The sequence below is a fragment of the Bos grunniens genome, chromosome 11 (assembly GCF_055505025.1).
Source record: "Bos grunniens cultivar Pamir isolate PY7600 chromosome 11, Bosgru_T2T1.0, whole genome shotgun sequence".
Classification (NCBI taxonomy): domain Eukaryota; kingdom Metazoa; phylum Chordata; class Mammalia; order Artiodactyla; family Bovidae; genus Bos; species Bos grunniens.
Genome location: NC_141175.1, coordinates 9,377,545 through 9,392,334, shown reverse-complemented (window position 1 = coordinate 9,392,334; position 14,790 = coordinate 9,377,545). Strand labels below are relative to the sequence as shown.

The following is a 14,790-nucleotide window of genomic DNA, read 5'->3' as shown; positions in this document are numbered from 1 at the left end:
AGGCCTCCCTGTCCATCACCAACTTCCAGAGTTCACTCAGACTCACGTCCATCGAGTCAGTGATGCCATCCAGCCATCTCATCCTCTGTCGTCCCCTTCTCCTCCTGCCCCCAATCCCTCCCAGCATCAGAGTCTTTTCCAATGAGTCAACTCTTCCCATGAGGTGGCCAAAGTACTGGAGTTTCAGCTTTAGCATCATTCCTTCCAATGAACACCCAGGGCTGATCTCCTTCAGAATGGACTGGTTGGATCTCCTTGCAGTCCAAGGGACTCTCAAGAGTCTTCTCCAACACCACACTTCAAAAGCATCAATTCTTCGGCACTCAGCTTTCTTCACAGTCCAACTCTCACATCCATACATGACCACTGGAAAAACCATAGCCTTGACTAGACGGACCTTTGTTGGCAAAGTAATGTCTCTGCTTTTCAATATGCTATCTAGGTTGGTCATAACTTTCCTTCCAATGAGTAAGCGTCTTTTAATTTCATGGCTGCAGTCACCATCGGCAGTGATTTTGGAGCCCCCAAAAATAAAGTCTGACACTGTTTCCACTGTTTCCCCATCTATTTCCCATGAAGTGATGGGACCAGATGCCATGATCTTCGTTTTCTGAATGTTGAGCTTTAAGCCAACTTTTTCACTCTCCTCTTTCACTTTCATCAAGAGGCTTTTTAGTTCCTCTTCACTTTCTGCCATAAGGGTGGTGTCATCTGCATATCTGAGGTTATTGAGATTTCTCCTGGCAATCTTGATTCCAGCTTGTGCTTCTTCCAGCCCAGCGTTTCTCATGATGTACTCTGCATATAAGTTAAATAATCTCCTGTTTGACCACTTCCAATTTGCCTTGATTCATGGGCCTAACATTCCAGGTTCCTATGCAATATTGCTCTTTACAGCATCAGACCTTGCTTCTATCACCAGTCACATCCACAGCTGGGTATTCTTTTTGCTTTGGCTCCATCCCTTCATTCTTTCTGGGGTTATTTCTCCACTGATCTCCAGTAGCATATTGGGCACCTACCGACCTGGGGAGTTCCTCTTTCAGTAACCTATCATTTTGCCTTTTCATACTGTTCATGGGGTTCTCAAGGCAAGAATACTGAAGTGGTTTGCCATTCCCTTCTCCAGTGGACCACATTCTGTCAGACCTCTCAACCATGACCCGCCTGTCTTGGGTGGCCCCACACAGCATGGCTTAGTTTCATTGAGTTAGACAAGGCTGTGGTCCGTGTGATTAGACTGACTAGTTTTCTGTGATTATGGTTTGTGTGTCTGCCCTCTGATGCCTCTCACAACACCTACCATCTTACCTGCGTTTCTCTTACCTTGGATGTGGGGTATCTCTTCAAGGCTGCTCCAGCAAAGCACAGCCGCTGCTCCTTACCTTGGACGAGGGGTATCTCCTCATAGCCACCCCTCCTGACCTTGAACGTGGAGTAGCTCCTCTTGGCCCTCCTGAGCTCGCGCATCCGCCACTCCTTGGACGTGGGGTAGCTCCTCTCGGCCACGCTTCTGTGCAGTCTGGTCCGTCACAGCCGGCCCGCTTCTGGGGAGGCTTTACGAATAGCTGTGAAAAGAAGAAAAGCAAAAAAGCCAAGGAGAAAAGGAAAGATATAAGCACCTGAGTGCAGAGTTCCAAAGAATAGCAAGGAGAGATAAGAAAGCCTTCTTCAGTGATCAATGCAAAGAAATAGAGGAAAATAACAGAATGGGAAGTACTAGAGATCTCTTCAAGAAAATTAAAGATACCAAGGGAGCATTTCATGCAGAGATGGCCTCAATAAAGGACAGAAATGGTATAGACCTAACAGAAGCAGAAGATATTAAGAAGAGATGGCAAGAATACACAGAAGAACTGTACAAAAAAGATCTTCACGACCCAGATAATCAGGATGGTGTGATCACTGACCTAGAGCCAGACATCCTGGAATGTGAAGTCAAGTGGGCCTTAGAAAGCATCACTACAAACAAAGCTAGTGGAGGTGATGGAATTCCAGTTGAGCTATTTCAAATCGTGAAAGATGATGCTGTGAAAGTGCTGCACTCAATATGCCAGCAAATTTGGAAAACTCAGCGATGGTCATGGGACTGGAAAAGTCAGTTTTCATTCCAATCCCAAAGAATGCTCAAACTATCACACAATTGCACTCATCTCACACGCTAGTAAAGTAATGCTCAAAATTCTCCAAGCCAGGCTTCAGCAATATGTGAACCATGAACTTCCTGATGTTCAAGCTGGTTTTAGAAAGAGCAGAGGAACCAGAGATCAAATTGCCAACATCCACTGGATGATGGAAAAAGCAAGAGAGTTCCAGAAAAACATCTATTTCTGCTTTATTGACTATGCCAAAGCCTTTGTGTGGATCACAATAAACTGTGGAAAATTGTGAAAGAGATGGGAATACCAGACCACCTGACCTGCCTCTTGAGAAACCTGTATGCAGGTCAGAAAGCAACAGTTAGAACTGGACATGGAACAACAGACTGGTTCCAAATAGGAAAAGGAGTATGTCAAGGCTGTATATTGTCACCCTGCTTATTTAACTTCTATGCAGAGTACATCATGAGAAATGCTGGGCTGGAAGAAGCACAAGCTGGAATCAAGATTGCCAGGAGAAATATCAGTAACCTCAGATATGCAGATGACACCACCCTTATGGCAGAAAGTGAAGAGGAACTAAAAAGCCTCTTGATGAAAGTGAAAGTGGAGAGTGAAAAAGTTGGCTTAAAGCTCAACATTCAGAAAACGAAGATCATGGCATCTGGCCCCATCACTTCATGGGAAATAGATGGGGAAACAGTGGAAACAGTGTCAGACTTTATTTTTCTGGGCTCCAAAATCACTGCCGATGGTGACTGCAGCCATGAAATTAAAAGACGCTTACTCCTTGGAAGGAAAGTTATGACCAACCTAGATAGCATATTGAAAAGCAGAGACATTACTTTGCCAACAAAGGTCCGTCTAGTCAAGGCTATGGTTTTTCCAGTGGTCATGTATGGATGTGAGAGTTGGACTATAGAGAAAGCTGAGTGCCGAAGAATTGATGCTTTTGAAGTGTGGTGTTGGAGAAGACTCTTGAGAGCCCCTTGGACTGCAGGGAGATCCAATCAGTCCATTCTAAAGGAGATCAGTCCTGGGTGTTCATTGGAGGGACTTATGGTGAAGCTGAAACTCCAATACTTTGGTCACCTGATGCAGAGAGCTGACTCATTTGAGAAGACCTTGATGCTGGGAAAGATTGAGGGCAGGAGGAGAAGGGGACGACAGAGGATGAGATGGTTGGATGGCATCACTGACACAATGGAGATGGGTTTGGGTGGGCTCCAGGAGTTGGTGATGGATTGGGAGGCCTGGCATGCTGCGGTTCATGGGGTCACAAAGAGTCAGACCTGACTGAGTGACTGAACTGAACTGAACTGAACTTGGTCAAAGTTTCAGGAAGCAAAGGGCCCCAGACGTTTCAAATTCAGTGACCAAGCTCCCCAGGCCTCCAGCCTACTGTGGGGTGGTGATGCACACTGCCCTTCTCCTCTGCCCATGTAATCAAGACAACTGCCTTCAAGGCCCTCCTCAACGATTCCTGCCCCACCCACCTCACGTGCACGCGCGCGCACACACACACACACACACACACACGAACTTTTGGGGCCACATTCCAAAACTTGAAAAGAAGTGAGTAGTTCCCACTATTGAGAAAAGGCAAGAACTCCGAGTCAGGATGCCCCCGTTCCAGCCTTCCTAATTCTGCTGCCATGACTCAGGGAAAGTCCCTTCTTCCTCCAGTTCTGTTTTCCTGAAGGAAGCTGGAATCTTAGATTTCATAAAGCCCTTCCACCCCCAAACATCTGGGATACTGGACTGTACATTCGGGTTCTGGAGGCAGGGAATGGAGAAGGAATGGGTGCAAGTCAGTAGTTCTCCTATGGGTGGGAATTAGCTATTTATCACCCTCTGGCCTGTGAGGAATGGTGATATGCCATGATGTACAGGCACATGGAGTGTTTCGGCTCACAAAGTGATGAATAAATGATCACTGAAAACCCATTATGGAACTTCCCTGGTGGTCCAAGTGGTTAAGACTCTAGGACAGGGGTTGGGTTTTAGTATTGGCTGTAACTCTGGCTCCTGGTACAATCTAGAAATGTGTCAAGTGCAAAATGAGTATTTGTTGAATGAATTGTTTCCACCTTTTACCTGAGAAAAGACACTTCCACCCCAAAGCCCCCTGAGAGACAGGAAAAAAAAAAAAAGAGTCATAAAAGTTTATTCTATGAAAGAAAGAACATGGTTTCTATACATATATTTACAGAACAGACAGATATATTTACAGCCAGAGGGAGGCCTTGGTGTCAGGCTTGGATTGTGGGCTGGGGGGGTGGGGGGAAGAGATGCCCGGAGAAGAGTGAGGAGGTATAAGAAGCCTCCTGTGGCTCAAACACAGGGCACCCTCAGCAGGAAGGGGAGAAGCAGAAACTGGAGGGAGAAACAGGGGTTCCAGTTCTTCCTGAAGAGAAGCCTGGTGAGTGTGGAGCAGGTAGGACGGAGCCCAGAGTCTGCATAGACCCTGGAGATGCACAGGAGATCCTGGAGTTGAACCTGGAATATTCTCAGGCTGATCACAGTGTCCCTGGGGTGCTCTGGGGCAAGGTCTGTGCCCTTCTGTTCCCGTTGCTGCCCGTAGCTGCAGAGGGGAAGGGTCCGTGGGGGTCACAGCTCACTGGAGCGGATGGCAGGCTCCAGTTTGTGGGAGAGGGCAGTGAGGACCTTGTCGAACTTCTCATAGCGTCGGGCCTGGCTGCTGCTGGCGCCCTGGCTGCCCCATAGGAGGCGCATCTGGAACTCGGTGCTGAACACCTCGAGGAGCTCCGGCCGGGCCTGGAAACCTGCAGGGAGGGGCATAGGGGTCAGGGGACCACCATCCAGCTAGGGAAGCTGGGGCTCCTACTCGGAGCCACCACATCCCTCAGGGCCCCATTCCAAGGGACCTTCCCCCACCTCTGCCAGGAATCCCACATGGTTTGTGGATGAACATAACCAAGCAGTTTAACACCTGGTCTTTGTCATACTGTTCCTTGATAGTTCAGTTGGTAAAGAATCCACCTGCAACGCAGGAGACCCTGGTTGGATTCCTGTGTTGGGAAGATCCACTGGAGAAGGGATAGGCTACCCACTCCAGTATTCTTGGGCTTCCCTTGTGACTCAGCTGGTAAAGAATCCACCTGCAATGCAGGAGACCTGGGTTTGATCCCTGAGTTGGGAAGATCCCCTGGAGAAGGGAAAGGCTACCTACTCCAGTATTCTGGCCTAGAGAATTCCATGGACTATATAGTCCATGGGGTCGCAAAGAGTCGGATACGACTGAGCAACTTTCACTTTTCACTTTCAATAATTAAAAAAAAAAATTTCTTAGTTGCAGCATGTGGGTTCTTTCACTGCAGCACACGGGCTTAGTAGTTGTGGTTTGTGGGTTTAGTTGCCCTGAGGGATGTGGGATTTTAGTTCCTTGACCAGGGATCGAACCTGCATCCCCTGCATTGGAAGGTGGATTCTTAACTATTGGACCAGTAGGGAAGTCCCTGCAATATATAATTTTAAAATGACTAGAGGGGCTTCCCTGGTGGTCCAATGGATAAGACTCCACACTCTCGATGCAGAGGGCCTGGGTTCAGTCCTTGGTCAGGGAACTAGATCCCACATGGCACTACTAGAAGATTCCAAATGCTGCAACTAAATATCCCACAACCTACAGTGCAGATGAAAGATCCTGCCTGCCTTGACTAAGACCTGGTGTGGCCAAATAAATAAATCAATAAAAATAAATATTAAAAAACAATAAAATAACTAGAAGATAAAATATCACTGCTAACTTGGGGTAAGATACTGGGTGATTCTTTTCTTTTTTGTATTTTTCTGTAAGCTCCAAAATTTGTCATAAGAAATATATATACATTCTGTAAGTAAACATAAACAAATTTTTGTTTTGTTTTTTTCTTTCTGAAGAAAGATAGGAAAGACGTATACCAAAACGACATTTACCAATCACCAGGTAAGTGTTGGTGATTTGTTTATTTGGGTTTTGTTCAGCTGTTATTTCCAGTTTGTCTACAGTGAACTTTTGTGACTTAAATATTGCCTAAAGAAGTAAAAGGTAGCTTGTCTGAAGCCATTATCTCTGCTTCTTCTGTGAGAAGGCATTCTATTTTCTGATTAAACTGAGAGCTCCCTGAAGACAGGGTGAGTCTGCCTCAGACCCGGGGCCCCAGGCCTATTGCTTTGTAAACAGCCTTGTAAAGTGGGCTTGTCAGGATGCCCACTTCACAGATGAGAAAGCGGAGGCTCAGAGAAGCTAAGATACACAGCTACTGTGCTCTTTGAATCATCTCTATGTCCCCCAAGCTGACCTGGTGCCTGCCACTAACAATTATTTGTCAAACTGCTGAATGAGTGAAGAAAAGGGGTGAGAAAAAGAAGTCAGGGAGGGGTGGGACGAATTGAGAAAGTAGCACTGACACATATACATTATCATATGTAAAACAGAGAGCTAGTGGGAAGTTGTTGTATAGCACAGGGAGCTCAACCAGTGCTCTGCGACAATCTAGAGAGGTGGGCTGAGATGGGGAGGGAGGTTCAAGAGGGAAGGGACAAATGTATACTTATGGCTGATTTATGTTGCTGTAAGGCAGAAACCAATACAACATTGTAAAGCAATTATTCTACAATTAAAAAAAAAAAAAGTCAAGGAGATGGGGCAGCAAAGAGGGATGGAGAAATCTGAAGGGATATTTGGAGAAGAAGGGAGAGCCAGTTATGCGGAGGGAGGCCCAGGCTGCAGGATCAGCAGTGGCTTGCCCCCCAGACGCAACCAGTGACTCACCCTGCAGCTTGACTTCAGCATTGGTATGATACAGGCCGCCATGGTGTGCCACCGTGCGGGCGGCCTCCAGGTGGGCCAGCACCACCTCCACGCCATGCTCCGTGCTGCCCCAGGGCTCAGGGCCCTCGGCGGGGGCCGAGTCACATTCCAGCAGAGTGATGAGCGGCAGGATGTGAGGAAATGTGGTGTTGCTCAGCGGCGGGCCTTCTGCAGGGAGGGAGGCATGGCGTTTAGAGGTCTCAGAGGAACCCACCGTCCACCAAGGTCCAGAAACCAAGGATGTGTTAGGGGAAGGGCCCTGCCTGAGGTCCCAGCAAGAGCCCCCAGGATTCTGACTCATGAGACAAACCCCGCCCTTTGGATTCCTCCAGCTGAACCCACTGCCCCTTGGCCCAGCCCAGGGGCTGAGGCTGGACCTGGACATGGCATACACACTTGCCAGGTGCAGAAAGTGAGCGCAAGAATGGCCTGCACAGAGCTCAGTCAAGCCCTCAACATCCTCCCTACTGGGAGAGTCTGGGCCAGCCCAGAGAGGGCTGGAACCCGTCCGAGGCCACACAGCAAGATGGGGGAGGTACCTTTGCCCTCATTGAGGCTCTTGAGGAATGGCTTGAGCGTCTTCTCATAGAGGATGGCACCCTCTGTGTGTCGCTGCCGCAGGGTCACCCATGTCTGTTCCAGCCGGGCAATCTAGGGAGATCAGGCTATGAGCGACTAGCCAGGGAAGGGGCCTGCTGGGGCCACAGGCCAGTATGCTGAGCTGACACCCAGATGTGGGATAGTAATTATTAGTATAATCACCATTCAGGTCTCAGGGACAGGGCTGATGGCTTTTCACAGGTCCCCATAAGTCCTCGCAACAACCCATTTTACGTATGAGGGAACTAAGGCTCAGAGAGGACAATAAAGGCACTCCCCTCATGAGATTGCTTTACAGAATCAGTTTCTAAGTACTCAATGTACCTTGCGCATAGTCAGTGCTTGCTAAAGCTAGCCACTTTATATTTATTCTTTCAACTCTTATAAAGTTCCTCAATCATTTTACAGGTGGAGAAACGGAGAGCAGGGAAAGGGAAAGACTTTGTCTGGAAGCAGGTCAGCACCAAAAGGACTCAGTTCTCCCAGTTACTATGTCACCAATGCTGCCTAAAAGGTCCTCAAGTTCTTCCTGATTCAATAGACAGCCGTCCCAAAGGGACACGTATCAGGGCTCCTCGCAACAGAGACTAGCTTATGTCCAGTGCTACGTGGGCCCCTCAGTACCTGGGCCATATCCAGGGCACCCATGACCGCAGCGAAGCTGAACATGTTGCCCATGGTCCCTCGAAGCTCGGCTGCCAGCTGGATGGTCTTGTGCAGGAGCGCTGCCCGCTCCTCAGCGGAGCCCGTGCAGCCCAGGATGTCCATGGCCAGCATGATGGACATGGTGTGGAACCTGTTGGAGCGGCCGGGTCAGAGGGGCGGGGCCAGGGATCTAGGGTTGGGGTCCCTGTGGTTGGGCGCCGAGGGGTGGAGGATAGAGCCAAAAGTGAGAGGTTGTAAAGAGTCAATGAGATTAGGGGGTGCGGCCAAAGTGTGGGCGGGGATAAAGCAAAGTTAAGGGGTTCTGATTGGTCAGTATAAGTCAGGGGGCGGGGCCAGACACCCGTGAGCGCCAGGCTGAGGACCGTGGGACCGATCAGAGGAAATCATCAGAAATCATCCGACAGAGCTGTTCTAAGAAAAGAAAGAAGAGAAGCCGGAGCTGATGGGCGGGCCAAGGCTCACAGATTGTGGTCAGTCAAGAGAATACAGAAAGTGAATTCGGAGATAAAGGACTCAGTCTTTGAAAAACCAGGATTACTTGGAACTGGATAAAGAAAGCTGAGCACCCAAGAATTGATGCTTTTGAACTGTGGTGTTGGAGAAGACTCTTGAGAGTCCCTTGGACTACAAGGAGATCCAACCAGTCCATCCTAAAGGAGATCAGTCCTGAATTTTCATTGGAAGAACTGATGCTGAAGCTGAAACTCCAATACTTTGGCCCCCTGATGCGAAGAACTGACTCATTCGAAAAGACCCTGATGCTGGGAAAGATTGAAGGCGGGAGGAGAAGGCGACGACAGAGGATGAGATAGTTGGATGGCATCACCGACTCAATGGGCATGACTTTGAGTAAACTCCAGGAGTTGACGATGGATGGGGAGGCCTGGCGGGCTGCAGTCCTTGGGGTTGCAAACTGTCGGATACGACTGAGCGACTGAACTGACTGAATGAACTGGATATCAGGAACAATTGGTCAATGGGATAGAGGGCGTGGCTATGATCTGGGAGCCGGGGTGAGAGACTGCGATTGGCCAACCGGCCACACTGAAGAGCAGCGAGGTAGTCCAGGGGGTTGGTTCCCGGTGACTCCCGTGTGCGCGCGCCTTACCTTTCCAGCAGGTCTAGTCGTAGCTGCCGGCCATGGGGGAGAGTGAGCAGCTCCATGCCCCAGCGGACTCCCATTAGGGTCTGCATCTCCTTGGTAACGCCCAGTATCCTAGCAACCTACAAGGACGCCCAGAGGGCTGATTAATTTCCTGTCAGGGCTAGCCCAAGCCATCTGGGAGTCAGAGAGCTTTATCTAGCAGGGCAGCCTGGCTGGGAAGCCGGCTCTGAATTCCAGGTTTATGACTAACCCTCTGACATGGAGCAAATGAGTTTCACTCTCCCCATCTATGAAACGCAGGATAAATGGAAAAATGCCCAATGGGGTCTGACATGTGCCAGAGGTGCCCAGGACACTCTTATTTCAGAAGAAATAAGGTCCAGGGAGGGAAAGGGCTTGTCCTAGGTCACACACTGGACCTAGAACCCAGGGCTTCTTCCTTCATGCCTAGTACTCTTCACAGCACCGCATCTCAGCGCTGTTTCTTTTCTTTCTTTTTGAGCTCAGAGACAAGTGTGACCAAAAAATCAGTGTTCCCCTCCCCAACACACACACACACACACACCCCAAACTTCAGAGGGAGAAACTGAGGCATAGATCAAGTTAGGGTCCTTAGATGGGCAGGATTCATTCAAAGCAAAGGCCCAGGCATTAACAATTTATGGACCTAGACAATGAGTTTTGTCCACTAGGGGGGTGGGGGTAGGGAGTCTGGCCTCTTATAGTCCCTGGACTGGCCAGACCAACTCTCACCGGGCTCAAAAAATGTCCCAGGGAGCCAGACACCACTAGTTTTCAGGACTCCTCGGTTCCAGTGCCAAACTGACATCTGGAGGAAGCAAGAGTATCTCAGCTTTTGCTTTTTTTTTTTCAAGGAGAAAATGGGAGCTCAGAGAGGTAAAGTGATTAGTCAGAGTCACACAGCAAGTAAAGGGCAGCCATGAAGTCAGAATCCAGGACCACTCACTCTACTTGGGGATGTGGGGGCCAGTTCCTCACCACCCTAACCCCTGTCCCAAAGCTAGAGGATAAAGGTATACCCCTGCCCCAGTGTGCACCCAGCACCTACCAGGCAGTCAACCTTGGTAACGTGCCGGGCCAGTGTCCGGGCGTCGACCTCTGCCAGCAGCTCCTTGACCTTACGCAGGAGGCCCACCTCCAGTGGCCGGTTATCCTTGGGGATCAACAGTGACTGGAAGGTAGCCGGGTTAAAGGAAGAGGTGGCTTCCACAACAGGGACTGTGAAGGTTCTGCCCCAGTCCCCTTCGGAGGCCCCGTTTTCTGACAGTTCCTTAAGCTTCTCCCCATAGCTCCTGGCCTGGCGGCCGGAGGCTTCAGCTGCTGCCCACTCTCGGCTGCCACGGACAGGAGGCTGGAGCTGGCAGTAATGGCCAGAGTCCGGGTCACTGTAGCTGCTGAGCGACGGTGATGGGGAGGCCTTGCAGAGGGTGTGGGAGGGGCTGGAGTAAGGGCCCTTGTCCGACTCCCCGTGGGGCTTTGGAGCACTTCCGGGACACAGCTGGGGTTCGCTGGAGCGGCGCGTGACAGGGGAGGCGGGCAGTGCTGTGGCTGAGGGGGCGGCAGGGGCGGCATGGACACGGGTCACTGCAGGGAAATAAAGAGAGACAACTAGTTACCATGACTCCCTAGCCAGTGTGGTTCCCCCACTGCTTTCCCAGAGGACAAGCTCCACCCACCCTACAGGGGTGATATCCCACCTCCCTGTACCCAGGCCAGGCCCAGCTGACACTGGCACATTGACCAGCCCTCAGTGATATTCTCAAATTCCCTGGACCCCAGGGGTCAGACTTTCTTATCCTAAGGCTGCTGCAGCCTTGGGGAACCACTGAGCTACTTGAAGGAGCTTTCTGTGATTCAGAGAAGCTAAGCACTTGCTGGAGTTCACTATGTGGAATCATTTCTCAATGAATTAATAATAAGGATTTATTGAGGACATGTGTTCTGGGAGCTGGTGACATGCTGTAGCTACACCGGTCAAAACAGTAAAACCATCATCCAAAATTAGAGGTGATGTTTATTGAGTTCTAACTGCCTGCAAGATCCTTCACTGCCCCTTAATCTGTTTAACCCTCTCAACATCCTGAGCATGAGTATTTTTATGATCCTCATTCTTCAGATGAGAAAAGTGAGACTCAGAGAAGCCAGCTGACCTGCCTAAGGTCACCCAACCAGCAAAGGGTAGAGCTGGGATTCAAAACCAGGTGTCGAGTCCTCACTCCTGGGTACTTCCCTGTGCCATGTTGCTTAGAAGTTGTCCAATAAATAATTTGTGGCAAAGCGTCTTAACATTTACACTCAGGGGTGTTGTTTGGAAGGCAAGTTGGCAGTTATGACAAGCTGGCAGGCCCGTGGTTAGAGAAGAATTTGTGACAACCCATATAGACAACTACATGGCAACAGGGCATTTCCCAGCAAAGGTTCCCCTGGGCTGCCCCTCTGCACGCTTTGCCTGCCATGTGGACAATATGTGGTATGGCCTGCTGAAAACATTATTTTTTTTTCTTCCAGAAATGAGCTAGTGGCATGTTTCTACAGTAGAAATCTTCTTTATATTAAAAAAAAATGCACAGTGCTCTGTGCTTTCTGCTCAATTTTGCTGGGAATGTAGAACTTCTCTGAAAAGATCTATTTAAAAGAAAAAATAAATGAATAAAGCAAGCTTGACCAGTCCAGTTGGATCCCACCATTTGGAATCAGGGATACATTAAATCCCAGCCAATAACAGGGCCTGGTCAAGTGGCTCCTCACATGCGGAGGCTCTTGACCAATGGGGACTGAGTGTTGCTGACTGCACAAACTTCATAGCATTGAAGCCCAGATTCAGTAGCATTCAAGAGAACGCATGGAAACCACATCCACAGTGCCTGGTATCCAACAGGGACTCAGTGAATTGTTGCAGAATGAACCAGCCACGGCTATGTTTTGCATGTCAACATGGATAGTTTTAGTATCCACTGTTGCAGGGCATGTCTCTCAGATAAGAGGAAGAGGCACACATGATCAAACACTGTAACAGAAATCGTCAGACAGTGCACACATGGGCACACGAGGCCACCCCCACCAGACCCCCACGCGGCCCCCTCCACTGGCCATACCGGTACTATAGGCAGGGGAGCTGGGGCTCTCGGAGATAGGGGACATTGGCGAGTGCAGGTCTTGGATCTGGTCCATGCTGAGTGCACAGTTGCGGATGGATTCCCGGGGGTGGGGCAGTGATGTGCTGTGGAGCAGACACCTTCATGAGCAAGGAGCCCAGAGGTGAGGGTCCTCAGCTAGCATTAGGACACCCACCTCTGCCTCTATCCTAGATCTGCTGAACTTCAGAGGCAGAAAAGGCTTAGAAATGATCACGTCCAACCTCCCACCTGGCAGGTACAAAAACTGAAGCCCAGAGGAGGAAGGGCTTGTTCAGTCCACAACCTGCACAACTGTTCTCTTCCCTGGGAACCTTGCCCCCAACTTGAAGAATGGTCTGGGGAGAGAGGCTAGCAAGAAAGATGGCCAGGCCAAGGGAGCCAAACCCACGGTCCTGGCCTCTCCTCACTGATCCCACACTATTACTCAGGATGCCTTGGGCACACATGGCCTGTAGATCCTGGCACTGTTTTAATCACTGGTTCCAAACCACAGGCCAAGTGGTTACTCCCCACAGGGTATCCAACCAGCAGTTCCTTGGCTGACAGCACGCAGTCCAGGTCCAGGGAAATGGGACCTATCGAAGTGCTGAAGCAAGCACGTGAGTGCTAAGTCACTTCATTCGTAACTGACTCTTTGTGACCCTATGGAATGTAGCCCACCAGATGTCTCTGTCCATGGGATTCTCCAGGCAAGAATACTGGAGTGGGTTGCCATTTCTTACTCCAGGGGATCTTCCTGACCCAGGGATCGAACCTGCATCTCTTGTCTCCTGCATTGGCAGGCGGGTTCTTTACCACTAGCACCACTTGGGAAGCCCCAAAAGATGGCACGTCTTGCTGCAAACAGCCAGGGAAGCCATAGAAACTAGGGGCACAGACTTTGGAGTTGTGGACCTGGGTCTGAATCTTGGTCCTACGACTCTCTAGCAAGCAGCTACCCCTCTTCAAGCCTAGTTCTCATCTACAAAGTGGCAGAATGGACAGAAGCCACCTCCCAGGGGACGTGGGAATCAGTGAGGTTGAGAACAGCATCAGGAGAGGGCCGGGTGCACAGTAGGGCTTCAGGAATGATTTGCAGCTGTGGCTTGTCCTCGGATCAGGGCCCAGTGTCACCAAGCCCCGGACATCTGGGTGTCATCAAAAATGTCGCTGAAAACATTCCACTCCCTGTGCGATGGTTTGCAAAATGCTCTGTTCTGATGCCCACCTGGGCCTAGTCAGGTGGGGTGAGGTGGGGTAGCATTAGCAATAGGGATCAGGTCCTTGCCTGGGACAGGACAGCACCCAGGGCTCCTCCAGACCCGAGGGAGCTTTCTGAGTGAGGGCTCTTTATAGGTCGGCACGTGGAGGCAAGAGAGGAGGAAGGTCAGGGCCAAGGGCGCACAGCTAGTTGTAGCAGAGTTGAGACTGCGACTGGGCTCCACACCCCACTCAGCATGGCGGGAGCTTCCTCCTCTTGTTCTGCACACACTGAGGCTCCAGGGCAGTCATTTTACCCCAGACCAGTGTGACTGGGCCTCTCCTTTTCCCACCAGCACTCACATTACTGACACTCCCACTTGACAGATGGGAAGACTGAGGCCGAATTTGGGTTCTCACTCACCTGGTGGGGCAGCCATCACTGCGGGTGACCTTGTCAGCAGTAAGCCCATCGGTCATGGTGACGCTCCGCCGCTTCATGTGGCTGCCCTTGGGGCCCGAGGGGCTGGCAGGGCTGGCGGCCTTGCCCCCGCCCTGGCCCAGGCCATAGCAGGCCTCCAGGTAGCGCAGTGGGAAGGTGCGGTTGACCGGGCAGTAGATGATGGCACCGCTCTGCTCCGACACAGCCTTGCGGCTGCCCACATGGTACCGCACCAGGGCCGGCACGTGGTCGAAGCTCTCCTGCTCGAACAGGTATTGGATGTGGGTGTAGCTCTCACCCGCCTTCACCACCACCTTGTTGATCTTGAAGTGCAAGGCCTGGTTGCGCCAGCGGCACGTGAGCACATAGTCACCCAGGCTGGTGAGCGAGTCCCGGATGAGGAAGTCACCATTGCGCTGCACCAGGGTCTCCGAGACCTGGAAGAGGCAAGGGTCAGGCTGGAGCGGGGCAGGAGAGGGCCAGACCCTGGGTCTGGGGCACACAGTCAACAGAGACAGCTGAAGCTTGGGAGGGGGACCCAACGACCCAGATTCAGAGGGTGCATCTCAGCCAGAAGCCATGGGTCTGAGCACAGAGGCTCAGACATGGAGGGACATGGCACTCTGGAAAGGGAGTCCCCAAGATCTGAAACTCAGGTCTCAGACCTACTCCTTCTCAGGGATCTCACTGGGCACAGTGAATTCCCCATCCTTCTTCCTCCAAAC

At 50.7% G+C, this 14,790-nt stretch overlaps 1 protein-coding gene across 3 annotated transcripts in view; it reads right to left on the bottom strand.

Annotated features, from left to right (window-relative positions):
• Positions 1 to 4,250: 4,250 nt before the first annotated feature.
• The window catches only part of SH2D3C (SH2 domain containing 3C), a 33,294-nt gene continuing 22,754 nt past the window's right edge, over positions 4,251 to 14,790 (bottom strand). For all 3 annotated transcript variants that reach the window (XM_086325023.1, XM_086325025.1, XM_086325026.1), the window contains 8 exons: positions 14,048 to 14,502; positions 12,403 to 12,527; positions 10,356 to 10,891; positions 9,290 to 9,405; positions 8,140 to 8,311; positions 7,455 to 7,566; positions 6,877 to 7,083; positions 4,251 to 4,885 (listed from right to left, as the gene is read on the bottom strand). In XM_086325023.1, coding sequence (XP_086181149.1) covers positions 4,710 to 4,885; positions 6,877 to 7,083; positions 7,455 to 7,566; positions 8,140 to 8,311; positions 9,290 to 9,405; positions 10,356 to 10,891; positions 12,403 to 12,527; positions 14,048 to 14,502 — 1,899 coding nt within the window. In that variant the 3' untranslated portion in view covers positions 4,251 to 4,709. The remainder of the gene's footprint in view (positions 4,886 to 6,876; positions 7,084 to 7,454; positions 7,567 to 8,139; positions 8,312 to 9,289; positions 9,406 to 10,355; positions 10,892 to 12,402; positions 12,528 to 14,047; positions 14,503 to 14,790) is intronic.